The sequence below is a fragment of the Bombyx mandarina genome, chromosome 07, assembly GCF_030267445.1.
Source record: "Bombyx mandarina strain Sakado chromosome 07, ASM3026744v2".
Lineage (NCBI taxonomy): Eukaryota > Metazoa > Arthropoda > Insecta > Lepidoptera > Bombycidae > Bombyx > Bombyx mandarina.
The window spans coordinates 5,813,763-5,836,166 of NC_143214.1; the positions used below are offsets into that span (position 1 = coordinate 5,813,763).

General features: G+C 40.7%; 2 protein-coding genes across 3 annotated transcripts; both read left to right on the forward strand.

The window, feature by feature from the left end:
- The first annotated feature begins 558 nt into the window (after positions 1–558).
- On the forward strand, positions 559–11,815 carry LOC114251429 (uncharacterized). Its single transcript, XM_028185680.2, has 5 exons — positions 559–1,375; positions 7,999–8,147; positions 8,974–9,207; positions 10,598–10,836; positions 11,543–11,815. Exons 1-5 carry the CDS (start codon positions 724–726, stop codon positions 11,781–11,783), a joined length of 1,515 nt encoding a protein of 504 aa, XP_028041481.2. The 5' UTR covers positions 559–723; the 3' UTR covers positions 11,784–11,815.
- A 1,910-nt stretch (positions 11,816–13,725) lies between these two features.
- On the forward strand, positions 13,726–22,349 carry serpin-12 (serine protease inhibitor 12). Of its 2 annotated transcripts, none has more exons than XM_028185679.2 (7): positions 13,726–13,898; positions 15,572–15,993; positions 16,544–16,720; positions 17,539–17,752; positions 19,361–19,575; positions 20,367–20,549; positions 21,972–22,349. In XM_028185679.2, exons 1-7 carry the CDS (start codon positions 13,883–13,885, stop codon positions 22,251–22,253), a joined length of 1,509 nt encoding a protein of 502 aa, XP_028041480.2. In that variant the 5' UTR covers positions 13,726–13,882; the 3' UTR covers positions 22,254–22,349. The 2 variants fall into 2 exon arrangements, with proteins under 2 accessions (XP_028041480.2, XP_089584666.1); XM_089728540.1 differs by lacking the exon at positions 13,726–13,898 and adding an exon at positions 15,464–15,482.
- Positions 22,350–22,404: the final 55 nt, after the last annotated feature.

Here is a 22,404-nt window from a genome sequence, read left to right on the forward strand (position 1 = left end):
ATGTATGATAGGCCTGAATGGAAAAAGAGTACAGGCTACGCTGACCCTACATAATCGGATAGGGCTATGAAGAAGAACTATCCTAACAAGTCTACTACGCTGGGTACCATCACCCTGCCTATTTCTACTGTGAAACAATAATGCATTTTCATTTAAAGGGCAACCATTGTACCGTAAAAACGAAGACTTTAGAAATCATATCTCAAGGTGAGTGACGAGTGAGTGAGTGACATTTACGTTGTAGATGTCTATGGGCTCCGGTAACCACTTAACACTACCCAACTGGGTAGACTAGCTCATGGTCCACCTGGTGTTAATATTTTTTTATTGCTTAGGTAAGCAATAAAAAAACATTAATGAAAACTCATTGAATATTATCTATATTCATAATTAAGAGTTTTTTAGGCGATATTTCAATAGCGTACCAAACATTGAATTCGTTATTTAACAAGCCATGCTGTAAAGGAGTACTTAGTTATTTTTCTGTACAATTTAATAATCTAATTCGTAAATTGGAACATCTCCAATTCCGGCGTAAAATATGACACTACTATATTTGAGAAAACTCTAGAGAGGGTAGTTTTCTGTTACCACAGAAAAGTTGGCTGCGGCGGTCACGCTGGTCGTGATTCGTGTATAGCAAAATAAGTAAATTCACTAAATGCCAATTAAAGGTAACTAAATCTAAAATTCATTATTGAAAGTTTGCGTGTTGCGATCAAGATGGAGGCGAATAAAGAGAACGAAAATCGTTTTATACCTCAAACAAGAATTCCATTACCGATGGAGCCATTGCCGGCATTACCGAGACATCTACTAAAAGAGATAAATTTTAAAGCATTCGAAAATAGCAGACAGCCCTTGAAGACGATTAACTCACAATCCATGCCTGGTCAGAGCAATCAAAGTAAGTCCTTTAATCCTATGGTACCTGGACACAGCCGCGGCAAAATCGCACCTAATAAACCGAAATCACCGATCAATTTTGATTCGAAGCATGTAACAACGAGACAAGGAAATGACGATTTGGATTGGAACTACAATATATTTAAAGACGAGAGAAATAACAGTGTAATTTCCGTAAGTGACGAGGAGAATGATAATGAAAATTTAAAAGAATTGAGGTATTTTGTTGAGAATAGAACTAAGAATTGTTTAGGAGATGCTAGAATGGCTATTACACCAGTAGTGAAGTCTTCGACTCTGGAGGCTGGTGGTGTTCGAAATATAAAAAGAAGCCTGAAGAGACCACATAGCAGGGAGTTGCAAGGTCTCTCTCCGATGGAAAAACAAGAGAGAAAAGCAGAAGAAAGAGTCAAGAGAAGACTACATTTTAACGAGCGTTTGCAAGAAAAATTACAGACACCCGACTACCGTAAGATGCCTCATATTCGTATATTTACAATCATAGATTATGATTTTATTAGGTACTATTCATCTATTATTTAGGTATTATTAATTATAAGGTTATTAATTATAAACTATAAAATCGATTAGTACTCATTTAACAGAAGATGGTATGTGGAACTATCTATTCATAGATATTCATATATGTTTTCTATTGAACTATTTTCAAGAATACCATACCACGAAACTATTTATTGACTGAGAGTATTCAACTCCCACAATATCGCCGATTTATATAAAGTTTGAATGTTGGTGTTGATTAAAACAATTTTATTAATCATTTTATTGGTTACATTGTATAGCCATGTCTCCGGTTACTAATTTTACAATTAAGAATATTGAACTTCGAGTTTATGGCGTCTTTTAACATAAAAACAGCGATGACGGAATAACTTAAATTTATCCAATAGCGTGCAATGAAGATGTCGATAGATTATAATAGTCAATCAAGTTTACGTTAGTGTAATGTATGTATGTTCCAACTTAACATTATTCAATCAATTTAGTTTTAGAGATGGATAGGATACGAAGCGTCGGTTCTAAGGTAAATTTGTGAATATTTTTTATGATTTAGAAGGTTAGTTAACACCGACAATGGTTTATCTTTTATTTTGAAAATTATCATTTTTGCACGAACGGTAAGTGATATCTGATTTGAAATATACATTTTATTATACTACTTATAAAACGATGTCTTAAAGTAATCAAATTTTTGTTCGTGGCCTTATCCCCCGGAACTTGTTTTCGATTTTTAATGTTTTTTTTTTTTTTTTTTTTCCTACCTATGCTGATAGCCTTGAGAGGCTATTTCAGCTTCGCCCTAACGTTAGTAGGTGAGCTCGCGGGGCTCAACCGGAGAGTTGCTAACACTGACCCTAGCAAGAGCAGTGCTTCGCAGAATCTACCACCGGATCGGAAACGCGACCCACTGAGAAGATCCGGCGAGAAACTCAGTGGGCTGTGTCTATGGGTTAGTTCACTCGTCGAACCCTTCGTCGCAAGCGACGGGTTCGACGAGGACGGTGACCGGTGCTTGTGGTGCCTAAAAGCACCGTTAATGGATCAGGAGGATCCGTAATGACGTGCTTTGGGCGACGTCGACGGTTTACCATTCGGTCTACTGGGTCGGGTATGTAATTTCCAGCGGCTACGATGAGAGGGTTCTCATGTCGTGCCGCCTTCTCAAAATGGCGCAGCGATGCCGACTGTAGATACTTACTAAGGGAGTCGAGCTCCAGGTCGTCGTGGAGATCCACATTCCTAAGGAACCAAGGCGCTCCGACGGCTATCCTGCAGAATCGTGATTGAATAACCTGAAGGGATTTCAAGTTGGTGCGGGCTGCGTGAGCGAACACTACGCTTGCATACGTCATGACGGGGCGTATACAAGTTTTGTAGAGAGTTACCTTATTACGGAGGGACAGTTTGCTTCGACTACAAAGCATTGGATAGAGTCGTCCTAGAATAAACGCGGCGCGGTCGCGTACCGTTTTTATATGGGGACGGAATGTCATCCCTCTGTCGAGGGTGACGCCTAGATATTTGACCTTCGAGACCCACGGAATGGGCTGGCCAAAGAGAGTGATGGGACTAACGGCGGAGGTGTTTGCGCGCCTACTACGGAGTGGGATGCTCGAAGTGATGTTCGGAGGGCGACCCCTTTTGAAGAGCACCGCTGCGCTTTTCGTGGGGTTGATGTCTATTCGCCACTTCCGGAACCACTGTCCCAGGGTGGCTACTGCGATCTGGAGTCGCCGATGAAGCAGCGACATCTTCCTACACGAGTAGTAGATAGCCGTGTCATCGGCGAAGAGCGCTAGATGGGTCTCCGGAGACCGGGGTATATCATTGATATACAAACTAAATAATAACGGGGAGAGCGCGGAGCCTTGCGGGACTCCGGCGGTCAGTTGACGGGGACGAGAACGAGTTCCCTCTACTCGATATCGAAACGAACGGTTCGACAAGAAGTCTCGTATGATGAGCACGAGTCTGTCTGGCACTCCCATGTTGTACAGTTTATAAATTAAACCGTTGTGCCAGACTTTGTCGAACGCCTTCGCGATGTCGAAGAAGAGGGCGCCGGTCGGGATTTGTTTACGCCTATTTAGTCCTATCAGAATGTGCTCCGTGAGGCGGTGCACTTGTTGTACGCACGAGTGTTTTGAGCGGAATCCGAACTGTTCGTCAATGAGAATTTTGTTCGCGGTAACAAAATCCCAGAGGCGTTTCCTAAGGAGCCGTTCGTAAATTTTTCCTATCGTCGAGAGGAGACTAATCGGACGGTAACTAGAAGTTTCGTTTGTCGGTTTGCCCGGCTTATGTATACCGATAACGTCCGCTTCTTTCCACACCGCGGGAAAGATGCAGTGCGTCATAGCGGCATTTAAAATTGTAGCCAACATTGTTATCAGTTGGACTGGCAAAAATTTTAGCGCGCGGTTGTGGATGCCGTCGGAGCCGGGTGCCTTCCTAGGTTGTAGGTTGTGGATCGCGTCTCTAACTTCGTCAGTGGTAATGGGGGGTAACGCGTCCGAGGGCGGCAGGGAAGCTCTGCGCTCGACCTCCCTGTCGACTAACTCGGTGTGTACGGGGTCCGCGTGTTGAGTGCTGGTGGTGCACTGCTCTTGCAGTGCATCGGCCAGCAGCTCAGCCTTGTCATCGTCATCGAATGCCGGTGGTTGGCCTGAAGGGCGTACGAGGGGAGGCATAGTAGCGGTAGTTTCGGATTTGAGAGTCCTAGCTAGTCGCCAGTATGCTTGGTGGGAGGGCGCGAGTTGTTCTAAATAACTATGCCAATTATCGTTACGCGCGTCGCTTAAGCGGGAGTGGACTTCGCGTTGTAGACGACGCATCCGAATCCGGTTTGAATGCGTGGGAAGACGATCGTAGGCCCGGATTGCCGCGTTCCTAACTCTTAAGAGATTCCTAAGATCGGGGGACAGTCTGATGCGGTGGAAGCTGTCCTCCACATCGACTTCTTTAGAAGATCTAATGATCGCGGAAGATATGTGATCGGTAATGATGTTTATGGATTCGACGGTGTCCTCGGGGGATAGATTCGAATCCGGGCCGTAAGGGAGGATTGGCGGAGCGGTGTCGGCTAGGCACGTGCCCAGCTTATTCCAATCCACCATGGTCCTCGTAACAGTGACTGGGTTGTGGGGGCGACCGAGCTGCATAACGACAGGTCGGTGGTCTGAGTCGAGCTCTGACATTGCTTCGATGGAACGCAAGCGCAGAGTTACGTTCCTAAGCAATGCCAGGTCTATAGTGCTCGGACGGAGCGCGATGTTATACGGATAACATGTTGGAGTTGGGGGACCGACTATTTCAAAGGTGAGGTCGTCTATAAACGCGTCGAGACGCCTACCGTTAACGTTAGTACGATGGCAGTTCCACCTAGTGTGGTGGCAATTTAAATCGCCTGCCAGGATGACGGAGTCTCCCATGCCGAACAGTGACTCGATGTCACTGCTCAGAAGGGGCTTGTCCGGGGGGAGATAAACGGATGCGATGACGATCGGCTGGTGTCCCGTCAGCGAGATACGGCACACTGACGCCTCGATATGTGAGAGCGAGGGAGTATCGAGAGGGACAACGTGCAGGGCCCGCCTATAGTAAATGGCAGTCCCGCCTTTGGAGGCGGTGAGTCTGTCATTCCTAACCATGACGTAATTCGCGACTTTCGGGTCGCGACGCGAGGGCTTCAGACAGGTTTCCTGCACTAATAGAATATCTACAAGATTATCGCGGAGGAATTCGAAAATTTGATCGCGTTGCCGCGCGAGTCCGTTAGCATTGTAGAATGCTAACGTAAGGGAATACGGTTTTTCTCTACCTTTTTGCGCCATTGATTACCGGTAAAGATTTTTATAAAGTGCGGGACACGGACTCGTATACGTCCATGTGATCGAACGCGGCCGCGAGTCTCTGTTCGGGGGTTACCGACCTACGTATCGCGTCTGCGAACGATCGCAGACGGTCGAAGTTAACAGCGGTGACGAAGTCGCGCACGAGCGCGAAGTCGTTGACGGCAGAGGGTTGCGGGGGGCGGAACGCGGGCGCGGGGCGTGTCGCGAGCGGGGGCGGGGGTGCGGTTTGCGTTCCCGCCTTCGTATACGGCAGCGGCTTTTTCCACGCTGAAACCGTGGGAACTGCAGCCGGCACGAAGGCAGGTTTCGGCACTGAGGGTGCCGAAGTCTTTGGGCCGACGGTTCGCGGAGCTGGGAGGGTTGAACGCTTGCGCGGAGCCCTAGGACATCCACGGTAGTTCGCGGGGTGCCCTTGCTTAAGGCATAGGACACAACTTGGTGGTTCGGTCGCGGTTTCCCTATCTCTAACGCAATCTAACGTAGCGTGATCGCCGAGGCACTTCACGCAGCGGGGACGCGCGTGGCAATTACGCGCCGAGTGGCCATATAGCTGGCATCTGTAGCACTGCCCGGGAGTGCCACGTTTATGGGGGGCTTCGATGGAGACCCCGGATAAGCCGCAAACTTTCGAGAGGCATGAAATTTTCTTTTTGGCCTCCGGGGTTGGCTCCAACGCGACAAGAATCATATTATAGGGCTGCTTGCCCCGCCCACTGTGCATCCGATGCACACTAACTATAGGGAGTGACTGAGCGATCAGATCCTCCTTAACGTAGTCGATGTCTAACTCCTTGGGGACTCCGCGTATTACTACGCGGAGCTCGCGGTCCTCCTGAAGAGCATAGGTGTGAAAACCTATGTTCTCCTTTCGGAGGTATGAAGAGAGGGCCCTATGGTCGCCCGGCGTTGCGACCTTTATCTGAATCCCATGCGCGACGTTACGCGCATGGGTATAATTAATTTTATTTGCCTGAAGGGCCTGGGAAACGCGGTTCCACGCAGTTTTTTCCTGGAGAATCAGCGGGGGCGGGGCAGCTACTTTAGGAGCGGGCGCGGGTTTGGGACGCGGCGGTGGGGTTACACGGCGAGCGGAGTCCGACTCCGGTGTCACGACTACCTGCGGGCGGGAGGCGGTCGCGGATTTAGTCTGCTTCGTCGTGGAGCTCCGGGACTCCACGGCGCGAGTACGCTTTTTACCGCGCGTTACGGTTTGGAACCCATCCGAAGTTCCAGGCTGAGGGCTTGACGCGGATTCGAAATCCATCTCCGATTCGGTATCGGAGCCTGAACTCGAAACGATCGAGGTCGCGACGGACGAGACGCGCGATGACGTAGTCGACGCGGGCGCGGGGGTGGGGGTAGCGCTAGGCGCTTCTTGAGTCGCATCGTCGGAACGTGCGCTCGAACTTAACGCGGCGGCGGGGGGCGCGCGGCGTGCCTCCGAGGCACGTTTGAAATACGCGGCGACGGACGCGGGGGGGAGGGATTGCCACGGGCGGCCCTATACTCTAAGTACTCGGCCCTAATTGACGGGTACCTATCCCGGAGGAACCCGACAATATCCCTAATATCTTCTTGCTCCATTTCTTCGGTCTTCTTGCCCGGGGGGGGCGGCCCCGGGACTTTTGTTGAACTCGCCGAAAGGCGAGGCCCCGGATAGGATTTGTAACCCCCCTGTGCTGCAGGACAGCAAGGAGCAGGGGGGGGGAATGCCTATGCCGTGAAAACGGCAATCGGCGGGGAAAAGGAAAGGAACCCGCTCGGGCTGTATAGTGCTACAGCAGGCAGAATCGCGAGCGGGGGTCTAGTCTTGAAAAAGACTGTTTTTTTGGGAAGGGTTAGGAAATCGCTAGCCTGTGAGTGCCACAGGAAGCCTGAACGTAGCGATTGGTTTTGCCTTGAAAAAGGCAGTTGGTAAGGGTGGGTTCGCGGTTACAAAACTTTAGCGCACAAAAATGGACCTCGATACGCAGATCGCAAGCGACCAACGGATCGGCACGTCCGCACTACTGAATTGTACGCACGATGTATTCACGGTCACTACACTGTCGAGCACAGCTGTGAGTTCAGAGACGCAGCTCGCAAGCGGGCCACGGATCGGAAAGCACGTCCGCGCACGACCGAGTCGTGAGCGAGAATGATTTTTAATGGTGCTCATTAAATATTTATATAGTTAACAGAATAATATTTGTAAATGATGTATTATTTATTTGGATATCTTAGTACGGCGATGATATTTTTTAATAATCATATTTACAAAATAATTTGAAGTTATCATGGCCTAAAAGATAGGCGTATCGAGTGGGAGTGCAAGGGAAAGTCTAGGGCAAAAGATCTTGCGGACGATCTCCAACACGATGGACCGACCTCATAAAATCTGTGACTCACTCCAACATAAATGATTATTCTCACTCTGCGAAACATCGTGCCACATGGCGTCGCATCGCGAGAGCATCGGTATCGCAGGATCCGACTGATGCATGACCACGACCACTCTGTCTAGTGTGTACGAATAGGAAGAAGAAGAATCGGGTGGTACCATTTTTTTATCGAAACACTTTGGTCACTCAAGTGCGTATGACTTCTACGATGAAAGAATAACATCAAGAAGTAACCACTGGTCACCCGGTGGGCTATGACTCGTTCATATAGTCTAGTCAATAAATAAAGAATCGCGACATAAATGTTTGATTTTTTTTTTTTCGTCTAATTCCAGTGAAGAAATGCTACATGAAATGTATGACCCGGGACTATACGACCGATATGTTCAACTATTTAATATGTGCTGAAACGAAGCCATTGGAGGTACCTCGAACGTCTAGTATTACACGAGCTTGCGTGATCAACTGGCTAATCAAAGTTAATGTAAGTACATACAGACTTCATATGTTTTACTCTGGTGTCATTATCTAGGGAGGAGGGTGGAGGCTTTTTAGACAGCGGTTAGCAGCGCCTCTGGCATTGCCAATGTCCGTGAGGTAGCCCCTTAACATCAGATGGGCCATTTGCTCGTCTGCCTACAAGAGCAATAAAAAAAGGAGGAAATATTTGAACGGACCAAACTGTTTCTATAAGGCTAATAATAATTGTGTTTTTTTTAAGAGTAATTCATCACTAGCACACTTTCATTTTTGTTTATGCATATTATATAAGACTTTTTATAGACGTAAATACATATCTTAAATCAGCAGATACCAGTATATATGTATACGTATATCTTCTGAGCGCATTTTTTTGACTGGATGTTGCGAGAGTCATTAATACATAAATTTGATTGGAGCACCGACTTTCTTTGTTGTTGTGGTGTGTTTATTGAAAGAAACTATGTTATCTTCTCATCAATTGAATTAATCTTTATTAACAACTTTAATTAATATATATTTAATTTAAATAACCTAAAACCGATGGGTAGCTTAGCTTTAGACAAGCTATCTTAGCTTCGAGTAATATTAGCTTAATAACTTATCTAACTAAAAGTCTAGCCTAAATATAATTATTTTTTGTGGATTTGTGTGTGTGGACGGCTATCTGTCAGATCAAAATGCATTGTTAGTTAATAAGTATACCAAATTTCGAGTTAATCCGACGTTTTGAAGGAGGTCATAATCATGTTCAAATATATCTTTACAAACATACATACGTCTGAAGCTAATAAAAGCGTATTAAAAGAAATAAACGTTACTTGATCCAGGGATCTGACGGGAATCCAGCTATCATTCACACTGCCTGTTGGTACCTCGATTCGATCTTAGGCACCAGTCAAGTTCAGCTGGACAAGCTACAGCTCGTTGCGGCAGCTTGTTATTGGATAGCGCAAAAGCTGCACGGACCAGTGCTCACTGCGACGAGATTAGTGAATTGCGCTAATCACGCATTTTCAGCGAGCAGATTGATGGCCGCCGAGAAAGTTGTTCTGCAGAAACTTGTAAGTGATTTAAAGTATGAATGAATCTACTACTAATAGGAATCGCGATTCGAAACCCGGTGGAGCTACTTTTTGCCATAGTTCATATTATTATGGATACGAAGTAGATTTTACGTAATTTTCTTGATTTGAGATCTTAAAAAGGAATGTCATTCTAATAATATGTAGACAAATGGTACAAAGGTTACCGTTTAAAATGATTACCTAATTAAAAATGATTAAATTATGAATATCCAATCTCTAAGAATTATATTGAGATTTTATGATAGAAAATAAGTATTTAATAGGCCACTTAAAATGTTTCATGTTACGTTTTGTATTCGTTATATTATTATTTAAATAATCGTTTGATTTATTTGCGTGTTACAAAAATTTGGTTTTTTCTTTTAATAAAACTGTATGATTGTAAACAGGCCGTTTGTGTTCCGATGTAACATATTATACCTACATGTTTTGAATCAAAATTTAGAGGCCTCTTTTTAATATGAATTTAAAATTTTCTGTATCTATAAATATAATTTATTCTTTTAATCAAAGTAAGCATGGGTTTACGGGTAAAATGCAAAATGTTATTGCATCTAGTCATAAGATTTTGCCAGGGTTAAAATATTATATTATGGTTTTTGTCAAATCAAAGGCATCAAAATTTCTCAGCAAATATATACCTAGCATGTCACGGAATATTTTTTTGGATGAAGGCACGACCAGTAAGCAAGACCAGTTATCCACCACTATCTTGTATATTTCTGTCGGAAAACAGTTATGCGTTCTGATTTGAAGTAGCACAGCTGTGATACAATACAATGCCCCTTTCTTGCGAGTGGAATTCACGATTATGATCTCTATGCATTCCATTGATCACTTAGCACCAACTGAAGCGTGATCTCGATATCATTACAAAAAAAAAAAGTGTGGCACTCGGGAACTGCCGCGGTAAAGCTATTGCATAGCATTTATTATCAACTTATGCAATTATAATTAGACAATATAATTAGACAATGATAATTTAATATTAAAACAATAATAAAACAAGAGCACGCTATATTAAACATTAATAAAAGCAAAGCATTAACTGTCCCCTTCACACTCATAAGCTAGACCGCGCGAGAGAGAGACGGGCAGACTTTTCATGATGGGCATGCGGTGTGACGTCACGCCACGCGCTTATTCACAAACACTACACAAGCGCAACGTGTGAATGTGTTGAACGCGAGTTACATAGTAGGCGTAATTGGGGTGTCAGGTTATTTTCGTTACGGAATTTCTTGATTCAGTCGCCGCGCTCAAAGCCCGCGATAAAATCTATGCAATAGCTTAAAAAAAAACTTTTAGAGTCACAGTTGCTTTGTTTCAGCTACTGCACCCCGGTTAACATTTGATTCCATTACAGAAGTTTCCAACCCAACCAGTGGTCCCACAGGAATTCATAACTTATTTATCATGGTGGTGTGACAATAACCATCCCGGAGAGATTGAAGTTGCAGCTACCTTTTTATGCATGTCAGGACTAATGGTAGACAAAGCGCTATGCGAAGAGTATCCATCAGCTATAGCGGCAGCTTCAGTTAGAAATGCTCTGCTGTTGCTAAGAAAACGGGATCTGATGATGCGACTGGCGATGTGTCCTGTGTAAGTGGAATTTTTTTTAGTATTGATTTTAGGTAGAATAGCCAAACGAGTGGTGCATGTCGTATGACAGCTCATAAACTGATCTGTGCGCGACGTGACTCTGCGCAAATTTTACTGGTGGGAGGACGTCTTAGAAGTCTACACGGGTAGGTACTAACACCCCGCCTATATCTGGCGTGAAGCAGACAGCCGTTGTACTGTTGAAACTGAGCCTTACAACTCATGTCTCGAGGTGGGTGGCGGCATTTACGTTGTAGATGTCTATGGGCTCCGGTTACCACTTAGCACCAGGTGGGCCGGGAGCTCGTCCACCCATCTAAGCTAGAATTTTTTGCTCCTAGAAAATCAAAATGTGTTTCATCTTCATCGACAATATCAATTTCGAAAAACTTTTCTTTATTATCTACTTTAATTTGTGAAACTATAAGTTGAACATATAGTAACTCCATACGGGCAGATTGCACCATCCTAGCTATTTCTGATTCAAAGTAATGCTATAGAGATTTCGACCTCATCTCAAGATGAGCTGTATACAATTGATTCTTGATGGACTGGATTTCAGTCAGTGAACCTTATGATTTATAAAAATATGTCAGCTATTTTCTATGACAACATCTCGTGTATACGAAAATTGATTAAATGAATAACAATAGGTTCTGTACATATTTCGCCCTAAATTTTTCCTTGCTTTCTTCATCCTTTTCAGATACAAATCAGCAGAGAAGAAAACTACGAACATGAGCTACGTGTGCTCCATACTCCGCAGGGCTGTACGTACGATTGCGGCTCCGATTTATGAATACAAAGCGCCCTTTGACCACTACGGTATACCTCCGAACTACATAGCACAGAGGATCATCAATGCTGCCAACGATCTCGCTGTCATCGATACTAGAGTTATAAGCAAGGACCAGTCAACATTTTTAACTAGCCTGTATAATAACTAGGAATTGTAATAAGAATAAAAATGCGTTTTTAATCATTTGTTTCATTTCATTTTGCTAATGCGGGTGGGCGGATGAGGGCTAAGGGGTAACTAGCCCATTGATATTAACAACGTTAATGCCGCCGTCCATCTTGAGATATGAGTTCCAAGTGTCAGTTTTTACAATGCAATGGCCTCACCTTTCAAACCGACACGCATTACTGTTTCACGGTAGAAATACGCCAGGTGGTGGTACCTACCAGTGCGGACTCACAAGCTATTCCTCCAGCGTAGTTATTCGTGAACATTTATCAAGTAAGTATTTCATTAGAAAAATTGGTACCTGCCTACAAATTTGAATACCGGCACAGTTGCATCGCCCGATAAGAATGCACCAGCCGTCTTAACTCATAGGCCACAATGACTCCCACCACGCGCCATTAGATCACGATAAAAAAAAATCCCAGAGATAACAAAAGCAGGGAAATGGTTATCTTTGAGAATTCTCCATAGGTTATTTCCCGCTTGTTACCTAGATCATAGCTGCACTGGCACATCATCTTCATCTATATATATAAAAATGAATTGCTGTTCGTTATTCTCGCTAAAACTCGAGAACGGCAGGACCGATTTGGCTAATTTTGGTCTTGAATTATTTGTGGACAAGGCTTAAAAGGTATATATATATTATTATTTTTTATTGCTTAGATGAGTGGACGAGCTCACAGCCCACCTGGTGTTAAGTGGTTACTGGAGCCCATAGACGTCTACAACGTAAATGCGGAACACGTCTTGAGATAAAGTTCTAAGGTCTCAATTATAGTTACAACGGCTGCCCCACCCTTCAAATCGAAACGCATTACTGCTTATAAATATGAAAATGCTCGGAATTAAATAAAAATAACAAAATAGTTTTTCTTTTGATCTGTCCCAAGTCCGACGTGGGACGACGTCCTTTTGTTTGTTTTAAGTTTACTTTATACTCGTACAAAAGTTTAGGTCTTTTATTTATAGGCTGAGGCACTACGAAGTCTGCCTAGGTCAGCTAGTTATAATATAATGTATTACTTATCTCTCATACTATACGAAGAAGGTGCAATGTAAAAAAAAATTATACATAATTCTTTGATTTGCTAGTAAAATTGCTAATAACAGTCAGACCAGACTTTTATACATATTTATTCTCGTAATAAAAATTAATCCTGCAAAAAATATAATTTGCGTAATTACAATTAAAACATAGATATCAAGTATCAAGGTGGGTTAATCGTCGGCATAACTGGATTGCGAAGATTCTTTTCCGCTTAGATTAAGACAGAGCAATCTTCGCTTTGTTGTATTCTGTATAACGAGATAGGAGATATGTAAGCAATGAAGAAAAAAAAATGTAAATTTTATAATATTTTAATGAATTAAAGATAATCATTTGAACTGTACGATCTGGTTTGTTTACAGCTCGACTGATCTCCGTGAACGCTACAGTTGTTATCAAGAGACATTTGATATGATATTAATTTAATTCATTTTAAAAACAAATATATTAATCAATATCATAGCAATAAATATTGACATTAACAACAAACTGGATATACGGTATTAGGTTTAAGAAATATAGGGTAGGTATAAGAAATCATTCGCCCACCCTCAATTTCCGTCATTTATGGTCAATTTTTTTAAATTATTGTTTTGCGTGAAAGACTTATAAAATCTTATGCTATTGTCTCTCATGGAAGTGCATCCTAATTTTTACTCAATCATTGAGTAAAATTAAGTAAACCAGTTCCCGTGGTCCCAGCATAGGAAAAACCAATGCTATTTACGATTCGAAATAGTTGGAACAAGCTCTTCACACTAAAATGAGTCATATGTGCCAGACAAAAAGCTTCAATTTGGTTGTACTACGGTACTGTTTGTGAGCCTATAGTATTATCTTTTTCCTCTCAGACTGGCAAATTGCTTGAGATGGCTTGAGTCATTCGCCCGACAGACTGAGTGATGTTAAAACGTATTACTTCACATGTCAACTTGATATTTATATTGATTTTGTAGAATTTAAAGTGAAATTTGAAGAAGCAAAAGAAAAAAAACACCAGTGTGAATAAAACAAGTGTAAATTTCATCATGAAAGTGTTTATTAGTGAGTATTTTCAATTCTTGCGTGGTTACATGTGAGTTTTGCGTCAATTTGTTATGCAAAATGTATAAAAGTCATTGGGTGTTTGCACTGAATGTGAGTTTTTACTTAAAAAAATGAAGGACATAGAGTTAGTAGTTTTAATTAAGGTTGCCAAACCAATTAGTAAAACATAAAAAAGTCAATAAACACAATAAAAACATAATTACTTATAATCTTAGTTTTGGTTTCAATTAAAAAAAAATCAAATCCGCAAAATTACAATTTGTGTAATTACTGGTGGTAGGACCTCTTGTGAGTTCGTACGGGTAGGTACCACCACCCTGCCTATTTCTGTCATGAAGCAGTAATGCGTTTCGGTTTGAAGGGTGGGGCAGCCGTTGTAACTATACTGAGACCTTAGAACTTATATCTCACCGTGGGTGGCGCATTTACGTTGTAGATGTCAATGGGCTCCAGTAACCACTTAACACCAGGTGGGCTGTGAACACGTCCACCTATCTAAGCTATAAAAAAACTTGTTATTTTAGGAAGTTCATACTTCATGAAATAGTAATGGAAAGCGAATGCAGTTGACGAACGTTACCCGCGTTTTACGAGGTCGATGACTCCACGCATCAGCTGATTTGTATTATCTTACAATGAGTGTAAAGAGTAGAGTAGTAAGCGCGATTTTCTCAAAACGTCTTTCGGTGCGAAACGTCGCGCAGTTTACGGTAGGAGTTGACTTGTAATTATCGTCACGCACAGAAAAAAACCACTAAGCCCTTTTCATTCCAAATTCTCTCCCTTCTTCTTTAATTCTATCTCTTGCTTTTTCTCTATTAGATTCTTTTTTTTTTTTTTTTTTTTATTGCCTTTGTAGGCAGACGGGCATACGGCCCACCTGATGGTGAGTGGTTACCGTCGCCCATGGACTTCAGCAATGCCAGGGGCAGAGCCAAGCCGCTGCCTACCGCTAATTCTATTGGATGCGTGCAATTAGTGAGATTGGAGCAGCAAGTGTTGTGCCCTGTTGTAACTTCAATATTTCATTTAGTATTATTATACAATTTTTAGTTAACAATCTCGTATTTTATTAGTGACGAATGAAACTTTTTCACATGCGGTACCTTTTTCATAATTAATAAAGATAATCATTTGTGACGGAGGCGGTCTCTCCGGATTTTATGATGCGCCACGGTTAGCTCTTTCTATTTTGACTGTTTTTGATACTTTAGTGTTTAGGTTTTTCTCGTCTTCTTTGAATGTATAATTATTATCTCTCGATATTTGGTACTTCTTGTTTTTCTGTGTTTATTATAAAGAAGGAATAGGTACTACTATGCAGTATTCAGAATAGTAATAAGCCATGATTTAAAGGCAGTTTTAGGGCTCCAGCCACTGATAACTGTATTCATTTTTTAATCCTACATTTATGGTCTATATCACGACTTAGCACTTCGAAGAAATAAATTTCTTCCAAAAGCACTGCCGTAAAAGAATGCAGAATCCCACCATGTGTATTTTCCCAAGAAAATCTCATGAGGTCACGACCTTCAGCATTGAAGATTATCGACGCAAGGAGGATCACGACTTAACTACAGCGTAACTACTATTTACTTTGAATCAACTTTTGATTATTCGGGGTGTTTTGTGAGCTTTAATAAGGTTTTTCAACATGTTGAAAATTTCAGGTCTCACTGTATGCTGTTTCGTGTTAAGCGCGGATTCACAAAGCAGCTTCCGGACACAGAATCAATATCCCAAATACGATCCCACAATCAATTCAGATCAAATTTATTTTGACGACAACCGACCTAGTGGCTCTATTAATATCCAAAAGGAATTATCTAATTTAAATGGATTGACGATTGGAACAAAAATACCGATTATTAACCCCAATTTCGGAGCTCCGCAATATAGTCCTTATGCAAACAATGCTATAATTCAACCGTCAATACAAACTTATAACCAAGAAACCATCAAAATCGTTCCTCAAAAGTCCGGCACACCAGCTAAAAAGATGACAGATACGTTTTTTCAAACGCAAGTAACACGACCCGAGATCGATAGTGTCGATTATGCTATAACACATTTTGGAATAAATATATTTAAGGTAAACATCTTTTTGTTTAAATCAAAGTTAGAGCAGGGCAAATTAAAGTTTATACGATTGGATTCGATTAGATGATTTTGAATTTAAAAAAGAAAGATGGCTGCTCTTAATTAATCGATTAATGGAGTCGATAGACGCCATAACACGAATAACACCACCTACATTGAGATAAGAGGTCGAAATTCTAAAAATGGTCGTTCCAGTAACTTCGTTTTAAAAATGGCCAAGATCGTGATAATATTAGGTGATATTATTAAAAATTCTAAAATTGAATTTTTACTGCATTTAGCACACAAATAACAGTACATCATCATTTCGGGACTTTCTTGAATAAATGTAATGTAAATGTGTCTCTAAAAATTACTTGCTCAATTTAATCCCGGTAAATTAGTAGTAAAATCCCGGAGTACATTGGACTTCTTACTCGTAGGCCCATGGATTTTTTTCTTTTAATACGATCCACTAAATAGTAAAAATGGTTAGTCTTAAAACTATTTCTAAGTAATGTATGAATTACTTTATAATCACTATTGCTAATTGCTATTTTCAGCAAATAACAAGCAGTCAGCCAGGTAACATGGTGGTATCTCCATTCTCCATCACGACATTATTGGCTCTTCTTCAACAAGGCGCTACAGGATCCACTTTGGATCAGATCAGTGCAGCTTTGCAACTAGCACCATTAAAGACTTCAGATGTATTTAGGAATGTCATGGAAAACGTACAAGTGAGTTCCATTTTAACCTTTTCCCCCCTATGAGTTAGATAGGAATAGCAAGTGAGAATATTGTTAATATGGGCAAAGGGAGTAACAAAATAGGAGTTGTTCAAGGTTATTATTTCTTTTGACACGCTTTTATTAGCTTCGTATGTGTGTATTTTTGTTTGTATATAACGTTTGAATGTGTATTAACGTGTGTATGTATTTTTGAACACCATTTTCATTGACTTTGAGACATCAAAAAAAAAGATCTTGCAGTCTCTAAGGCATAGTCATAAGCTTCTCATTCTTGGTTAAGTGGCGGTTAGCCAAAGGTAAGAAACCAAGTGAATGGTCGGATACTATAAGGAGGACAGTTAGGGGCAGCATTCAACAGGCGATTTATCTCGCAGCAGACCGACTTTCATGGAAATACTTAAATACGTGTGATTGCGATCCTCGGTAATGAGAAAACTACGAAGAAGAAGAACAAGATGACCGATTAGCTTGGAAATCTGTAATTTCCTTCAGTTAATTGTCGGTTCCATCTACTATTTATGGGTATTGTTTTAGTTTTAAACCACCACCCTGCCTATTTCTGCCGTGAAACAGTATTGTTTTTCGGTTTGAAGGGTGGGACAGCCGTTGTAATTATACTTGAGACCTTAGAACTTATATCTCAAGATGGATGGTGGCATTTACGTTGTAGATCTCTATGGGCTCCAGTAACCACTTAACACCAGGTGACACAGCCCAGCTCGTCCACACATCTAAGCAAAAAAAAACAGTTTTTATACTCCGTAACATATAATATGTTTACGTAATTTTTATAATATGATTTACAGAAACGTAAATCTCAGAATATACTTAAAACGTTGAATAACATATTTGTGGCCGAAACGTTCAACCTCAATCGTGATTTTGAGAGAATTGCAAAAAGCGATTTCGGAAGTGATGTAACGCTCATGAATTTTGGAAGACCCGATGTGGCCATACAGAGCATCAATAACTGGGTAGGCGCAATGACGAATGGTAAAATAGAAAATTTATTATCACAAGGTAAGGAAATGAAAAAAAAACCGTTACTGTTACTGTTTATTGTATGTACCTACTTAGTCTGGCCATAAATACTGTTACAAAGGAAAAAGAAAATTGTATTGCAAATAACATTACTTTTACAGTGTGTTAGTTTAATACATAAATATAAAACAATTTAAAGTATAAAAAGCTTATTCGAAGTGGTCTCCATTGGCTGCAATACAGTCCTTTAAACGTTGAGGCCAGTTATCAATAGAAGCACGCACTCTTTCCATGGGAAAAAATTTCACTGCCAATCGTACGGATTGTTTTAGGGACTCCAAATTATCATGGCGTTTAGAGCAAGCCGTACTCTCTAAAACTGACCATAAATCATAATCCAACGGATTAAGATCGGGACTAGACGACGGCCAGTCTTCAGCTCTGATAAAGTCCGAAACGTTCGTTTCCAACCAAGACTGCGTAGACCGAGCTTTATGACCTGGCGCCGAGTCTTCCTGGAAGGACCATTCTTGATTATTGAACATGATGTTGTTAAGGGGCTTCACTGCCTTCTCAAGAATGGTATCTTGATACACTTGTGCCGATATTTTGATACCTTTTTCACAAACGTATGGCTTAGTCACTCCTTCATAGCTAATACCCTCCAAACCATCACTGAAGTCGGATAGTGCCCACGTTGCACTCTGTCGACTAATTGGGAAGCTTCCTTAGAGCTTTGAGCATAAATACGGTCATTTTGATTGTTAAAATGTTGCTCAATTGTAAAAAAATTCTCATCCGTAAACAAAATTTTTCTATGATCTCCCTTTGCGTACCGCTTCAGTAGTTGTTTCGATTTTACCACCCTATTCTCTTTTAAATTATCAGTTAAGAAATGACCAGTACGTCTTTTATAGGCTGCAAATCCTAAGTGATCTTTTAAAATACGCGACATGGTTCTAGGTGCTATCTTCATCTCCCGAGATAAAATCTTTTGCTTTCGGACAGGATTTCTTCGAATTCTTTCCTTTACTGCTTTGACCACCTTTTTCGTACGAACACTACGTGGACGGCCAGATCTTTTTCTGTCACAAGCAGAGGTCTCATTGCACCTATTAAAAGCCAGGTACATAAACATTTTACGAATACCAAGCGTATGGATAGTTTTAAAAATTGCATTTGGCTCCATACCTACATTGTGTAATGCAATCACAGCGATTCGGTTCTCTTTATCACCCCACTCCATTTTAATATCGCAAAATATTGTACAATATATTGGTGCCAAAATGAGAAAACCCAATGATCAATCATATAAAAATGACAGATTCCAAATTCAAATGTAATATTTTGTTTATTTTTAATTGTAACAAACAGTATTTATGGCCAGACTAAGTATATTACTATAGATTGCCATCCGTTATAGACTATAGCTCTAATTTTCCACGTTGCAGTGTGAATGTCTCTAAATACGTAAAGTACACCTATTTATTGAACGGAGTCGCATACCGCCAGTTAAATTGGGTTAGGAAGGAACGTGTGAGCGCACAAATATGATCTAAGAAACGAAGGCACAAACGCTTTTAATATTATAGAGAAATGATGAATATACAAATATTCGTAAAATTATTTGCTTTCCCATGTTTTCAGATGCCATTAGCCAGAGCTCGCAGCTGGTTCTCGTCAACGTGGTTTACTTTAAAGGATTATGGCAGATCCCGTTTAGAACGGAATCAACTGTACCGCAACCATTCCTTTTAAAGGGTGGAATACAGAAAACGGCACCATTCATGAGAACGAGACGCTACTTCAGAACGGGCTTGGATCCCATCACCAACGCGAAAGTTGTCTCCTTGCCGTTCGAAGTAATATTTTTTTTTAGATAATTTATTGTGTTATATTCATAATTATGTATTTTATTTAGTGGCACAGAATCGCTCGCCGCATACTAGATAACAAGCGGTTTTCGGAGCCCCGAGGAACCACAATGAGAATTAATTATCTTAATTATAAAACTATGTAGATCTTATTTCTCGATCTACATTTAATATTGTATAAAATTTTTCTAAAGCGGAGCACACGAATATTGGCTGATAGGAATCTATCTATCATTGCTTCCTGGCTTGCCGATATAATTTATTTATTTATTAGGTTTTCGCTCTTTCAATATTGCTCGCCGGCTTCGCCTCGGCGTGTTTACTATCTTTATAGAATTCCTTTTTCTTCGGCCGTAACGGACCAATTTATGTAATAATATTATGGCAAGGAACTTGTTAAATAAACTCGCGAGGATTGCACGTATAAAATTTTTATATTTTAGAAATTTTATAAATCGCGTACAATAGCACGGATGAAAAGAGAATTACAAAACTATGACATTCCAAAATTCTAATTCAAATTCAAATGTAATGTCAAAAACCACAACGACAACAATAAAAAAGGTTTTATACCATTTTGTTGGGTTTTCAACATCGAGTGTGGTCTGTTTTTTTAATATTTTTATTTTATTTTTCATTATGCCAAATTAATTTCCTCTCGTAAACTATCGTTTTATGCTTACAAAATACATAATATCAATGTTTCGCATCTGCCAGCCTTCCCGCGAAGGCTACTTGATTTATTTATATTGACTTATTATGTCTATTTGAAATTTCAGAAAGACCAATATTCGCTTTTGGTTGTTTTACCGCATGAACAGTCTGACATCGACACACTGATTTCTAGATTAACAGCGGAACAACTTATCGCTTACCAAAACTTCACAGCAATGGACGTTGAACTGGAATTGCCTAAATTTACAGTAAAGGGGGATACTGATTTAGTGCCGGTATTCAATAGGGTGAGTTGATCATTTGTTGTGATACTTTATTAATGCCTGTTTTTTTTGTATTTGCTTCGATATTCGTGAGACATACATATTCCTTAATGCTATTTTTACGGGTTAATCTCTAAATATTTTATTTTCATTTTGTTATTTCCGAATTTTCTTTCAATTTTCTTTGATTGTTTTAATTTTTCATTAAAGGCTATTCAATATCTGCTTCTTTTCTTTTCAATTCAATATCTGTATTCAATATTCAATATTCTTCTATTCAATATCTGAAATCCTCTTGTTATAAAAATGAAAACCCAAGTCGGAAAAACAAGCCAGCCATACTTCAAGATAGTAGATTAGTAAATTATTCAAAAGAATAACATTTTAGTCGTCGGTCACCTATAAGAAAATGAACATTAAAGTCGATATTAGCTCTAAGTAGTACTAAAAGAGGTATTAAAGACTAAACTAGACTGGACAAGTGGACGAGCTCCTGGTGGTGACGAGGCTCACCCGGTGCTTACCAGGGCCCATAATAATATTAATAATAATAAAGTTTTCTTTATTCCATGCAAAAATAATTAATACTTAGTTACAATTACAATATACTGGTGGTAGGACCTCTTGTGAGTCCGCACGGGTTGGTACCACCAACCCGCCTATTTCTGCCGTGAAGCAGTAATGTGTTTCGGTTTGAAGGGCGGGGCAGCCGTTGCACTGTTTAAGCTGAGATCTTAGAACTTATATCTCAAGGTGGATGGCGCATTTACGTTGTAGATGTCTATTGGCTCCAGTAACCACTTAACACCAGGTGGGCTGTGAGCTCGTCCACCCATTTAAGCAATAAAAAAAACTGAACATACATTAATGGATTTAAAAGTTAGTTTCTTATATTAATTTATTGTTGAATATTATTTACATTATTTCTGTACGGACCCCTTCGGGTAAAAGCCTCCTCTACCCGCCTCCTCCTCTCTGACACACGAGGGCCCATAGACATCAACAACGTAACCGGCCCCACCCATCTTGAGATTGAGTTTTAAGTCTCAGTTATATAGTACAACAGCTGCCCCATTCTTCAATCTGAAACGCAGTACTGCTTCACGGTGGAGACATATAGGGAGTGGTACCTACTCATGCGAGCTCACAACCACGCCCTACCACCTACCCTACCCTACGTAATTACGAAGATTATAATTTTTACGGGTTCGATTAGTAATAAAGGCTTCTACCATATTTTCGCGTGTATTGAGAGAGAGAGAGAGTATTCTTTATTGTACACCAAAAAACAAATAAATAGTGCGATACATGAAAAACAAAAAAAGTACAATTGGCGGTCTTATCGCTAAGAGCGATCTCTTCCAGACAACCATCAGGTGGACAAGAATCATTTGGAAACGAACTACGCGTGTATTCACATTTATATAGAGTTTTTTTTATTTTCAGATGGGAATATCAAACATGTTTAGTAATCGCGCAGAGCTATTCGGCTTAGGAACCTTTAGAGAGTTTTCTCCGCAAGTTTCGTCCGCTGTGCATTCGGCAGTACTATCCATTGATGAAAAGGGGGGTTCTGCAGCGGCTGCAACATCTTTCGGTGTTGTAGCGTTGTCTTTCGATGATCCTGCAGTAGTCTTTAAAGCGAACAGACCCTTCTTAGCCGTACTATGGGACACTGCTCTAAGCTTACCTCTGTTTATGGCTAAAATTGAAGACCCCACAGAATAACCATGATTGATAGTCTATTGAAGATAAATTACCATCTTGATGTAAATACAATGTATTTAAATACGAATAAAGCTTTTTATACTAATTTTGATGTAATTTTACTATTTTATTTTCTCCAATAATTTATAATTTAAGTTAGGAAATGGAATAG